General features: G+C 42.5%; 1 protein-coding gene across 4 annotated transcripts in view; it reads left to right on the forward strand.

Annotated features, from left to right (window-relative positions):
* LOC129742230 (uncharacterized) overlaps positions 1 to 13,496 on the forward strand; it is a 107,251-nt gene that overhangs the window by 5,150 nt on the left and 88,605 nt on the right. Inside the window, exon 8 of one of the 4 annotated variants that reach the window (XM_055734106.1) lies at positions 8,784 to 10,487. The exons of the other annotated variants lie outside the window; for them this stretch is intronic. Coding sequence (XP_055590081.1) covers positions 8,784 to 10,285 — 1,502 coding nt within the window. The 3' untranslated portion in view covers positions 10,286 to 10,487. Of the gene's footprint in view, positions 1 to 8,783; positions 10,488 to 13,496 lie in introns of those variants that run through there. 4 annotated transcript variants of the gene reach the window in all.

Raw genomic sequence — 13,496 nt, forward strand, 5'->3', positions numbered from 1 at the left:
AAGATTGAAGCAGTCAGTCAAAATTTATCGACGATGGAACGCGAAAGGCGAGAGAAAATTCTGCACACTCACGTAGAGAAACCGACGTGGTCAGGGGTAAAGATCGCGAAATTCCTGAAATATCCAAAATCGACCGTAAATTCGGTGCTGCAACGTTACCGGGAGACCCTTACGATGGATCGAGCAAAGCAAACCAGGCGTAAAAGTGGAACATATGACCGGAGGCTGCGAGCAAAGGTAATTCGATCAGTTCACAATAATCCTGGAATCTTCTTGCGTGATTTGGCGAAAAATTTCAAGACGAATCACAGTACAGCTCGACGAATTTGTTTGCGAGAAGGCTTGCGGTCGTATCATGCAAGCAAACACCCCAACAGGACGCTGAAACAAAACCTGGTTGCCAAAACCAGGGCAAGGAAGTTGTACGAGAAAGTGTTGACCAAGTACAACGGATGCATTTTGATGGATGACGAAACTTACGTCAAAAAGGATTTTGGACAAATACCCGGTAACAAATTTTACCTTGCGAAGCGTAAAGAGAATGTTGCGGGACTCAAGTTTGTTTTTGCAGATAAATTTGCTCGTGAGTTGATGATTTAACCAAGTGATCTGTAGTTGTGGGAAGAAGACTAAGATTTTCATCACTGGGGACACAATGAATGGAAATGTTTACAAAGAAGAATGTCTCCAGAAGAGGGTTTTGCCATTCATTCGGTCCCACAAAGGTCCGGTGAAGTTATGGCCGGACCTGGCAAGCTGCCACTACAGCCGGGATGTCGTTAAGTGGTATAAGGAGAACAAGATCGATTTTGTTGAAAAAAGTATCAATCCACCAAACCGTCCGGATTTTCGTCCCATCGAGAAATATTGGGTTATAGTTAACGGCAAACTGAAGAAATGTGGCAGAACCTTGAAAAAACCCGCTCAAATGGAAAAGTGGTGGAACAAGAATGCGAATGAGGTTACCAGCAGTACTGTGCAGAAAATGATGGGTGGTATCACAAAAAAAGTTCGAAAATTCATCCGAAAAGGTGAATGATTTTTATGTATTTTTTTCCTTAAAGTGCAATAAAAACCCTACAAAATGACATTTTTACTTTTGTTGTACGTTATTTCTTTGCGTAGAAATGATCTATTTTATCCGACCAGATTCTATGTGAAACAGACTTTATGATAGAAAATAGGAACATGGAAGAGCCCCACGGGGAACTTCTGCGTTTGGCCGAAGAGTGCAGTATCTCGCTTGAAAATCTTACAAACTCAAACAAGTAGAAGGACGACGACGACAAGCAAACGCCCCTGCAAGGCAACACTGTTCAGTCAGAGCGTCTTAGTCGAAGTATTGAAACGAGAGCGAGGAGAACCAAGGGTAAAAAAATACCCGGTAGACAGAGGTAAATGCTAATTTGCGCGTCAGCTGCATTCGAGCTAGACGTCAGTGCATAGATGGAGAGGAACGATGGCAACGACTGCCTTCCACAAGGCCATCAATTTAAGCTAAAAAATGGTCATGACCAAAACCAAAAAACCATCAGTCATAGGCGTTCTGGCAAAGCTTCCTGGTTGTACCGCCTAAAATGTGCCCAGTCAAGTTCACAGAGCACAGAGTTACCAGCTGACGCCCAATACGACTAGGATTCGAGTAAGGAGGAGCCAAAGCCAACCTGGGTCCAAACGTTGCACTGAAGGCCGCGATCATGGTATAGCTGCTATAGTATATTTCCGATTTTGGGAATGACACCGGGTGTTCCGCAACTCACGGAATGAATCATCCAACAGGATGAAAATCCCAAAAAAGAGGGCTCCTCCGCTGATCGAACAGCCCCTCCAGTCGATGTTACTCTCAGACGCTAACAAGTTTCGTAAGGGCCTATCATGTGTGGACAATTGTGAAAACCCCCGAGCTGTAACTGTCTTGCGCTTTTTAGACATTATAGGCTAGGCTGAGTCCGGGTCTTATCAAAGCAGAGTACAGCGCGTTGATGCCTAAAAATTCATCCAGTTTAGCAGTACGTACTTTGGTAAAAGCAAATGCTAGGCACCAAATAAATAACGTCCACAATACTATTTTTAACTCCGAATCGTCGGTTCCATCAAAAACAAGCCCATGGCTGTAATGCTCAAGGATAACGAAGTCCTACAGGCGCAGGCGTCAGGGTTAAGGCGATATCAATAGATCGTCAACATTGGAGATCTTTTTGTTTGGATCCAGGAATGCAATGCCCGTTATATTATCCAGAGGTAAGTGAGTTAGAATGTAAGTAACGCATATTGTTTACAAATAGTCAGTTCAGAACGTATTCTCTAGTGTTGAGTGAATGCAATCGGTGTAGACCTTCAAAACAACGAAATCCTAATATTCACCAAAAGCAGGATTGAGATAGCGACTGTGGCTAAATCCAAAAGTTCGCTCCTCCGGCCTTGCTCTGTTACGAATTACAGCGGCTTCCATCGATTTATATGGAAACCTAAACATGGAATTCCAAACGATCTGGCGGCGTAAGTCGCACCTACTATGGACTCCACAAGCAACTGCGGTCGGGAATGCTTAGCCCTCGCACAAAGTATAACCTGTACACGGCACTCATAAGACTGTTTGTCTCCTACGGGCACGAGACGTGGATATTGCTCGAGGAGGACCTGCACACACTCGAAGTAAAATGTAAATAAAAATAAAAAATGAAAACTCCAAACGATCTTGAATGGATAACATTAACAACACGAAGTTTTCTGACTGCTTTGAAAGTTCTAGCGGAAATCATCTTGGATTATCAGCATACTGATATACCTGCATAGCTAATACCATTGATGTTAAAGCTTCCATTTCCGAGCATTGCATCACCAAAAAGTTTCACCGTATTTCGGTTGGAGACTGTGACCGTAGATCACTTAAAGTAGGTCCTGTGTGAAATCCGCGTAACAAAACGGCAAAGGAATTTGTCGTACTGTGTGTTTTGTATGAAAAACAGATGAGAAATGCTCATTTCGAAATTCATATTTCGCTCACAGGTTTATGCAGAGCCTTCGGATTGTCCGATAGTGTGGGATGCGACCAACCTAAGCTGAGATCGGGTACCCAACCCCGGTGGATTCTTTGGTCGCATGCAGACTGAGAAGGTGGTCACACGCGTCTGTTCTCCAGGTCAGGGGCGGCTCAAACAGCGTCTGTCTGGCAACGAGCGGCTAAATTTATGAAATCCGGCTCCCGCCAACTAAGTCCAAGATGGCAGCCCCATCGCGGGATAGGGACCTTAGGCTAACAACCTACTGCTCCCAATTCATTAAATTGTTACGGAATCCGAAAGAAATGACCGACCAGGGACTTTTGCGACGACTTTTAGCATGAAAACACGGACACGAATTGGAACTTGGAACGTTTTAACCCTTGCCCAACAAGGCAAGCAAGGCTCAACTTGCTAGAGAAGCTAGCCGCCTCAAGCTTGAAATTCTGGTACCGAGCGAATTCCGTTGGCCTAACACTGGAGAACACAAGACACAGTCCGGGCAAGTACTGCTTTACTCTAGCATACGAGGAGAACACGCTACTCGGGAACGAGGAGTTGGTTTCCTGTTAAGCCCGCAGGCCCAAACAGCCCTCATTAGATGGGAATCGATAGACGAAAGAATAATCGTAGCCAGATTTAGAACACGGGTTAGAAACCTTACAATGGTCCAGTGTTATGCGCCAACTGACGTTGCCGATTTGCAGAAGAAAGAGCAATTTTACAGTCAATTGAACAGCGTGGTTGAGAAAATTCCAGAGGGTGACATTCAAATCAATTTGGGTGACTTCAACGCAAAGGTTGGCTCCGACAATCAGGACCTTGAACGCATCGACAGATCTAGGACAGATAAGCGAAAACGGAGAGCTGTTTGTAGAATTTTGTGGCAACAACAACATGGTGATTGATGGGTCGCTCTTTCCCCATCGACCAGCACATAAGGTCACTTGGGTATGCCGAGATGACCGAACAGAAAATCAAATTGACCAGCATCAGCCGGAAATGGAGAAGGAACCTTCTTGATGTCCGCAACAAACGAAGCGCAGACATTGCATCTGATCATCACCTCGTCCTTGGCGAGATACGACTGAGTGTTGCGCGTGTCCAACGGCGCGAGGAGAACGTCGGGTGTCGATACGACGTCCGCCGATTGGAGAATCCAAAGGTGAAAGGGCATACGTTGAACAGCTTGAATCCCGAGCCTCGGAGCTGCCGACAGACTGAAAAGTCGAAGAACAGTTGTGCGGAATCAAGAATGCCTTTATCACGAAATGCAATGGTACTTTCGGTAAAGTTTTTGGAAGAAGAAATGAATGGATGTCGGATGAAACTTGGAGTATGGTCGATGATCAGAAAAAGGCGAAAATCAGAATTGAGCAGGCATGTGCCGGGTCAGCCAAAGCAGCCGCCCGCTTACGATATGCGGCCTAGAGAGCCTAGCTGAAGAGGGGGGAAGAACCGCCGCCAATGGAGATATCCGATTACTTTATGACATTTCTCGCCGCCTTAGTGATGCAAGGACTAATGCAAGAATGCCGCTGAAAGACCGAGCAGGTCAGTTATTGACCGATCGAACAGATCAGCTCAAACGATGGTCTGAGCACTTCGAACAACTCTTCCGAGTCACGAATAGCGATGGCCAACAGAACCCGCAGCTCGTAGCGCCAACTGTAAGTCGCATAAATGGCGTAAACTCGGCCTCACTGGCTGAAATAGTAGCGGCAAGCGCCTGGAATCGATTGCATTCCTGCTGAAAGCCGACCCTGTCTTGTCGGCACAAATGCAGGGTATTCTCGTAAAGGTCCCGAAGAAAGGAGACCTGACAGAGTGCGGTAACTGGCGAGGCATAACGTTGATCTGTACAACCCTCAAAGTACTCTGCAAAGTGATCCTGAACATGACCCAAGCGAAAATCGACGTTACACTCCGACGGCAACAAGCTGAATTACGATTCGGACGATCATTAGTGGACCACATGACAACGCTACGACTAATACTGGAAGAAATCAACGAATTCCAGGACTCTCTTCTACTGGTGTTCGTTGATTTCGAAAAAGCATTTGACCGACTTAACCAGGAAAACATCTGGGCTGCTCTAAGACGACGAGGGGTCCCAGAAAAACTAGTCCATCTCATCGAAGCACAGTACGAGGCATTTTCGTGCAAAGTCTTTCACGACGGTGTCTTGTCCGAACCTATCCCGGTAACTGTTGGAGTGAGACGAGGATGTTGTATATCACCGCTGCTATTTCGCATAGTAATGGATGAGTTTTTGACTGGATCGATTGACTGTAGACCAAACCGAGGATTGCCGTGGAATCCTTCGACAATGGAGCAGCTAAACGACTTTGACCTGGCAGACGATATTGTTTTGCTCGCCCAAAGACAACAACACATGCAGAGCAAACTCGATGACCTCACCGAAAGCTCCCCAAGGCAGCAGGTCTCAAAATCAATGTCGGAAAGACCAAGCCATCTTCATCACAAGAAATCCTTCCAATTTCGTGGTAGCTGGTAGTTGCGAGTCTCCGGAACATCTGGCGGTCACGCCAGATCTCTCTACGAACGAAAATCCGAATCTTCAACTCAAACGTCAAATCCTTATTATTTTACTGCAAGTATTTGTGAATCGCTGCCTGCGGAGTATCATCCGCGCTTGGTGGGCTGGCGATTGGATCTCAAACGAGGAACTACATCGCCGGTGTCATCAAAGGGCGCTAGAAATCGAGATTCCGTGAGCATAAGTGGAGATGGATTGGGCACACGCTGCGAAGAGATGAGAACGAGATTTGCAGAGAGGCGCTTGAATGGAATCCAGAGGGACATCGCAGGAGAGTCAGGCCCAGAAACTCGTGGCGGCGAAGCCTAGCCGCCGAAGTACGAACTGTCGACGAGAGTCTTGACTGGGACCAAGTGAAGACGCTGGCTCCGGATCGTCAACAGTGGAGGTCTTTTACCACGGCCCTATGCACCGGAGTTATCGGCGCTGGAACATTAAGTAAGTAAGTATAGTGTGTGAGCGTGGAAATAAAAATCCCATGTGTTGCGTGGATTCTTCCAGTTTTGGTACGCTCTCGAGACTAGAAACTCTGATATCCAGGATACTAGGACAAAAACGTGTATCTAGCTGCCGGAAGGAAGAGACATTTTAGATTATTTATTTTATTATTATTATATTTCTCCCTCGTAATTCCTTTTCTCGATTTCCAATGTTCTACAGCATATCCCTCATAATTTTATATCGTATGACATTATTCTTAGTGAAACATTAAAACTGCTTGAAGGTTTGTCGGTGTGGTTTCATGGCAAAAATCGATTACGCTACCAAACATCTAGCTGGGTATACAAATCTAATCTTACATACCAATCTCATTTAACCTTCCAAAAACGAAGACTTTTCGAAACTCGGAGTAAGAATCGTGCTCATTATTTACACTAAAAAATCAGAGGGCATTTTCTTCAGAAGCTTCGTAGAGGAAACGAGCACCGGAGGCGAAATTGGCACTCGTCTTTTGTATGGAAGTACGCATGTTCTAAAAAAGATTTAAATAATTCCTTTTCAAATATACCAAAATACTACAATACTACTACAAAACATACATTTATGATCGATTGACCTCTAATGTGCACACTGCAACATAATGTTGTTCCTCAAGTTTCACTGTCAATGATGTTTCAGCTTTTCGCTAAAATTCATGTAACTAGGACACGTTTTTCCTTCAACCTGTTGAGTTGACTAGGGGTGAAAAAACACTTTGAAGTGGGGCACATTGGGAACCCGCTGCCGTATGACTTTGCGGCAAATTCAACTAAGTAGGTCTTTTTTGTGTAATTTCTTTATTTGAAACGGTTCATACCTTGAGGCTTTAAGGGCCACACTTGTTTCGTATGTTTACAATTGTTTGCTTAGGTCTAGATCGTAACTTTTTGAAAAGAACAGGAAATAGGAAGGAAACTACGAAAATGGAAAGAATTATAGCCGAAGATCAATATAATAGCGCCAGCACTAAATTTTACTTCGGAAGTCCGGAATTCCTACTTCCGAAAGACTTACGACAAAGAAAAGTGAAGTAATAGATTGTCGGAAGTCTGTATCTTGTTGCCAGTTCACCAGCGACGTTTCTATAAAAATATTTAAATTCACATTAGCTTTTGGTAAATGGTATATTTCGAACATGTATTAAATGTCTATTGCAGCTAAAAGCACATCTCTTACTGGGGTCAGGGTGGTTTTCCTTGGGCCCGAAAAGAATCTATTAAATCCGCTCTAGCGGCCAGGTGGACCTCGCATGACCAAACAATGGTAACCTTGGCCACAGCCACACAAACTTCTGCCAGCAATATTTGTACGATAAAGTACCGCATTTAAGGAATAATGATGGGACATGAGTCGGAGAAATATACGAATAAAATCTCGACACAGGTCCAATCTATTAAACCAGGGCTTAAGGCTTACCCATCTAAGTAGGCCTTTTATGTGTTTATTATTTAGGGTATATGGGCTCAGTCCGTCATCCAAGCTACATAAAACTATCTTATGTATAATTGTCTTCTTAAAAATAATACATTGAGCTTCTGAACTGTCGGTATGCTTGAATTTATTTCGTCGGTGCTGTTTATTATCAATGATGTTGCTCAAAAACAGCCGAAAATCTGTGCTCTATGAAGTGCGGTCTTGGCTACTTTACTGCTAGTGATCTTCTGCATTCGCATTCGGATTTAAAATACCATTATCAACATTATTATCGCATTTTCCTATTTCTAGCTAGGTAGAAAAAATAGTTCTTCAAATGCCGATTATGCCTGTTATTCCCCTACATAAAATTTGTCTTTTCTTGTTGTAATCCATATAAGAAAGAACATTGCAATCGATTTACAACTGAAGCTTTTATTTAGGTACTGAACTGAACAGTTGGGAGGTTTAATGAGAACTAACTTATGCCGTTTTCGTTTATCTCCACTCGCGCGGGCAAAACTTTTTCTGAATAAACAAACAGAATCGTTACCCGGGACGATGTAAATATATGGTTGCTATACTCACCCTTATGCTTACCCCCAACACTGACAACTTTTACGGGGTGCAACCGCCTGCTTGAGGTTCAAATCTCGGGCAAAACTAGTGGACTTCTGAATTAATAACCGAACATAATAACAGCAGTTAGGGCAAAACTCGTGGGTAACTAGGTTGCCACTGCCAATAAACGAAAACACTATTAGTAGAGGGGAAATGGAAAAAAATTCAGCTCGATTGCCCGATTGCTTAGATTCAACACTTCTATTTGTCATGACTTGTCACATTTCGTCACATTTCGGCTTTTCGAAAATATCATTTTACTGAAGTAAGGTTTGCAAAGTTACTACAACATGAAAAATGATTTAAATGTAAAGAAATGATCATAAAAAGAAAACTCGGGATACCTGAACACTTATTGAAAAAGAAACTACTGGTATTTTTTTCACTCTACAAACTATAGATATCCAAAGAATCCATTCGGCTTCCCTCTTTCAATGTAAAGATAACCTTCGTTCGAACTTTCGGTTCAGCATTGTCAGATTGCATTCTCTTTTTTTTTTATAATAGTTATAAGATCAAAAAATATGTAAGTGATTTTTTTTTCTAAAATTCAATCAAATCAGCGGTTTCAACTAACCGAATATTTTTTGAGGACGACCACAGCACCAAATTAAAAAAATGGAAGTCCGCAAGGCTCAGTTCCATTTAACCAGCTGTCATCAGAATCGTTGCAATAGTAGTATTTTTTTTTTGGGAAATCTTTTCAGATGTTTGGGAAAACAAAGAAGGAGCACCTAAAAATGCTGAAAAAACGATCGTTGTTATAGACGACGATGATGATCAACCAAAACAACAGGTTGTTCAACCTAATCCACCACCAGCACCAGAAATATGCAGAACTCCGAGAAACGAGCCAGCTCAGCAAAACAGGCAAAATAATTCACGGCAGCAATCACAGAACCGCCAGCAAGAAGCACCATGGAGAAGGAACGAGCGCCAGTTCGAGCGACGCCAGACCAGACCCAATGACGATAACCGTCCGTTTGGTCGTAACCAGAATCGTAACCAAGGTAACCATAGACATTTCGGAGATTCTAATCCCAGGATAAACCCGATTCAACCGTGGGAAGCACCGATGAATGATCAGAGAGGGCCCGACTTCGCATCGGACCAGTTCCGTCCATTCGAACAGTTTCAGCAACAGCCGAATCATCCCTTCGATCAAGGTCCCGTCAATCAAGGTCCCTTCAATCAAGGTCCCTTCGATCAAGGTCCCTTCAATCAAGGTCCCTTCAATCAAGGTCCCTTTAATCAAGGTCCCGTCAATCAAGGTCCCTTCAATCAGATGGACCAGTTTCAGCACCGGGATTTTCCTCCTCGTCCCTTCAACTCGTCCGTTCAGTTTGAAGATAGCTTCGATCAGCCGCATTCATTCGAACAAAATCCCTTTAATCCGATGGGCCAGCCGAATCGTTTCAGTCCTCCGCGTCGATTCGATAATAGGTTTGAAAATCAATTTGAAGATCGCGTTGAAAACCGCTTTGAAGATCGTTTTGAAAATCGTTTCGACGATCGCTTTGGAAATCGTTGCGACGATCGCTTCGAAAATCGTTCTGAGCAGCGATTTGAAGATCGTTTAGATAATCGATTTGAAAATCAATTCGAGGATCGTTTCGGGGTTAGACCTGATCATCGTGAATTTCACCGAAATCAATATAGCCCTATAAATAATTTTGATCAAGGGCGCCGGGAAGACTCTGATGGCGATATGATTGATGTGGATATACCGTCTAATATTCCGGATGAAGAGATCGACGAATACATCATGCGCAAGCAGCAAGCCATCAAACGACGATTGGAGCAGCTTGATGCGCAGTTGATTTCTTCTGTGGAGGCAACGAGGCAGCCATCACCCGATAACCCACCGCTCAACAGATTGCCAGTACGCGGCAGGAATCGTCCTATTCCTAAACGCCCTAATCAATCTTCCAACAAACAGAAAGGTACGATTTTCCAAGACAACGGTGACGTTATGTATGTGCCCAATCCAGCGGCCTTGAAGCACGAACGCAAGCGCCACTCAAGTCAAGGAGCTGGCAAAAAAGATGCCAAGAAACAACATTTTATGAAGGGCTACCGCTACAAAAATGTGTTTGCTGGTGTAGAGATGGTACCGATTCGAAAAGAAGGTTCTGGCTCACCCGAGAAAGAAACCCTGGAGCCAGTGGAGGACAATTTCACCGACCAGTTCAATGCAGCATGGAACTAGGCAACCGACTACGATGAATACATTTTTGAAGCTTAGTGGTGTTTAAACAGTGTTTGTATTACTTGTCTTCTTCGATTTATAAATATACTCTAACTTGAGTAATCAACATACTTCGACAAGATAAATCGGCTCATTCATTTCATTGTACTAGTAATAGACCATGGATCTAATAAAGAATAATAATAACAATAATAATAGTATATTGTAAGATTTAGATGTTTGAAGAATTTCCAATTTGATTGTTTCTTTAATTATGATGTCATTCCTGGCCAAGGCGCCTCAAAAAATTCAACTAAAAAAATTAATAATAATATCTCGCAGTTAACATAAACGAGTTCATCTTTTAGATCTTGCAAACAAAAATTTCTGTTACAAACATTTCGATGTAATTGAAGGAAAAAACCTTTAAGATCGAGCCCTTTTCATTAAAAGTCTATTTAAGTAACGTCGAGCGTATTTATGTATACGTAAACGCGATACTCGGTTGTGAATTCCGTACAGGGTGCAATGTGCTTCCTCAAATTTGAACCATACCTTAAGTGAAGTTCTACTTTTCGATGGATATGAAAAATAAGAATTCAGAAAGGTAATTGCGACTGCGAGGGTCTTGAACAGAGAGCACTTTCGGACGGAGTGGAAAGGAGAGATAAACGCACTATTCTATGGTAAAAACTGGATGCCTTTATTGTAAGTAAACCCTTTATTTTACACAAAGAAAACCCCTAGCGTTACCTGCTTGTGTTGCTCACATTTGTAGAGCACGGCCGAATGCCTTTTCCTCGACACACGCTGTTCTCAGTTATTCAACTGCCACATATCCAGCGGCTCCTCCTGAAGTGGATACTCCTTCTCGACACACACCGGACCTTTTCGCCTTAAGCACGACGACCTTCAACCGGTTTCGCCCGACGACCATTTCCTGGCTCACTTGACAACCCGCCTTCGGTTCGCTCGACGATTACCTTACGTCCAGCCTTGCCAGATCTACGGATTTCTCCGTATTTCTACACACAAAATTTCTGAGCCTCCACTTAGCAAAAATAGTCGATTACTTTCGATTAGCAATTGGACTCGTTTTACTGACACGATAGCAAAAAGGGATTTTTGCTTGATTTTAGTAAAAACTAAGTTCGTTGGCCGCTTTCTGATTTTGGCAGCAGCCGTTTTTGCCGCCGCTAAGAAAAAAGTCAGTGCTGTTTGGAAGTTTGATACCGACGGTTCCTTTGGTGGCCAAGTGGACAACGAAAAGGTGGCCAAATCGACAACGGAAGCATACAGGTAACATTACATTCGGAAAATAGATTTTCCGGTTTTAATGTGTTTAATTCTCTATTTTTTCGACTAGATTGCTGCTGCTAGTGACGGTACTTCATCAACGCGAATGTACGGAAAGGATGGTTCATGTAGGCCGTAGATGTAACCATCCGAAAATAGGCGTTAAATAACCCGTTCCCCGCTGGAAAGTTATCGAAATGTTAGTGACAAAAAAGTGTTTAGTGCAAATTCCGAAAAAAATAAAAATAATATGAAAATCACACAGTTTTTGTATTTGATTGAAAATATTATACATTCCATGTGTTTCCAGAAGAAAAATAATAAATCTTGCAGGCTCAAATCCTGCACGATCTTTATCACCGGTTTTTGCTAAAATTTCAGTAAAACATTCCGGCGGCTAACTTTTTCCCATATTTGCTGATATTTTAGCAAAAAAATATTGCTAAATTGATTGCTAAATTTCTAGCTGGTCAAATTTGAGCAAAATTTTGCTAATTTTCGGCCTCGAAAATTTTGTGTGTATGGATTTTAAGCATTTCTACGGAGCTTCGGATCGATGCTCGAAATCTACGGGTTTTCAGCATTTCCTACGGATTTTCTGCGGATAAATGAAAATTCTACCTGACGACCAAAAAAAAGGTCATCAAATTTTATTTTCCAGAAATCAGTAAATTTTTCGATTTTCGCGAAATCTACGGACTTGAGCGGTTTTCAATCTGGCTACGCTGCTTCCGTCAGCTCGATGCTCCTTGCAGTTCGTAGCCCTTTCTCAAGGTTCGACGACCTTTCCAGCGATTCGACGCCCCTACATCGGATTTCCGGCTCGACCACCTTCCATCGGATTCCCGGCTCGACTGCCTTCCAATTTCATACCAGGCTGGACCATCTTCAAATTGGATCGCAGGCTCGACACAGCCATGTCTATCCTATCGAAAGCAATGTGTGGAAAACTTCAACTTCAAGATTAACGAGAAGCAGATTCAAACACTTAAAAACATAACTTTTGACCGTAAGTTAATCGAACGGAAATGTAAACGCGATACTCGATTGAAAATTTTACACAAGAGAGGTATATCTTGACACGGTACTCGATTGTAGATTTCGTCAGGAAACAGTATTTGCATCCCTCATCCCTGGACTGCTTTCTATCATCGGATGAGAGCTTCAAATTACAATCCCTCCTATTCATTTTTACCAGATATAGAACACCAACACCAACCATTATGGTTAAACGGATTATAATGTTTCGTTTTGAATTATTAGAATCATCTGATGGGTAGAAGAAAAAGTTTATTATTGTATAGATGGCGTAAAGAAGATCATACCGAAATACCGTGGAAGGATTTCGTACCTTTTCAAAATTTACCCATCCGAAATCTCCCAAAGCCTATAAACTCTGAAGACCGAGAAATCGAAAGAGTTCTTCTGAACCCAAACCAAAACGACCGCGTTGCCAGACAAGGATCTGGATGTTGAATTTGAATCCCTTATATGTTAGACAGTTCGTGAGGAAAACTAAAGTTTCAGAACTAAACTTGGAAGAAAAAAAACGTGGTGGTTAAATCTAAATCAAACACTGAATTGTTACAAATTTGCTCAGGAACAAGAAATTTAAAATAGGTTCTTAGGCATTTACCCTCCTAAGTGTAAGGCATTTATAAAAACTGTTGAAGCCATCGAATCTGGCTACTTCAGAGGCTGGAACAGCTCACCATCATATATTAGGGGGGGAGTAGGGTCTAACGGGTAAAAAAACACCATTTTCACGAATTTTTTTAGAGCTATCGTTCATACAAATGTATTCAAATTTTTTGCATTATACAAAGCATTATTAAAAAACATTTAGTAATTTTTTCGTAGAAAAATATTGAAAAATGAGCCGGTGACGGAGCACTTTCGAGGATGCCTTTTAGAAAACAGGATTTGCGGTGGACAC

Source organism: Uranotaenia lowii, chromosome 1 (genome assembly GCF_029784155.1).
Source record: "Uranotaenia lowii strain MFRU-FL chromosome 1, ASM2978415v1, whole genome shotgun sequence".
In the NCBI taxonomy this organism is placed as follows: domain Eukaryota; kingdom Metazoa; phylum Arthropoda; class Insecta; order Diptera; family Culicidae; genus Uranotaenia; species Uranotaenia lowii.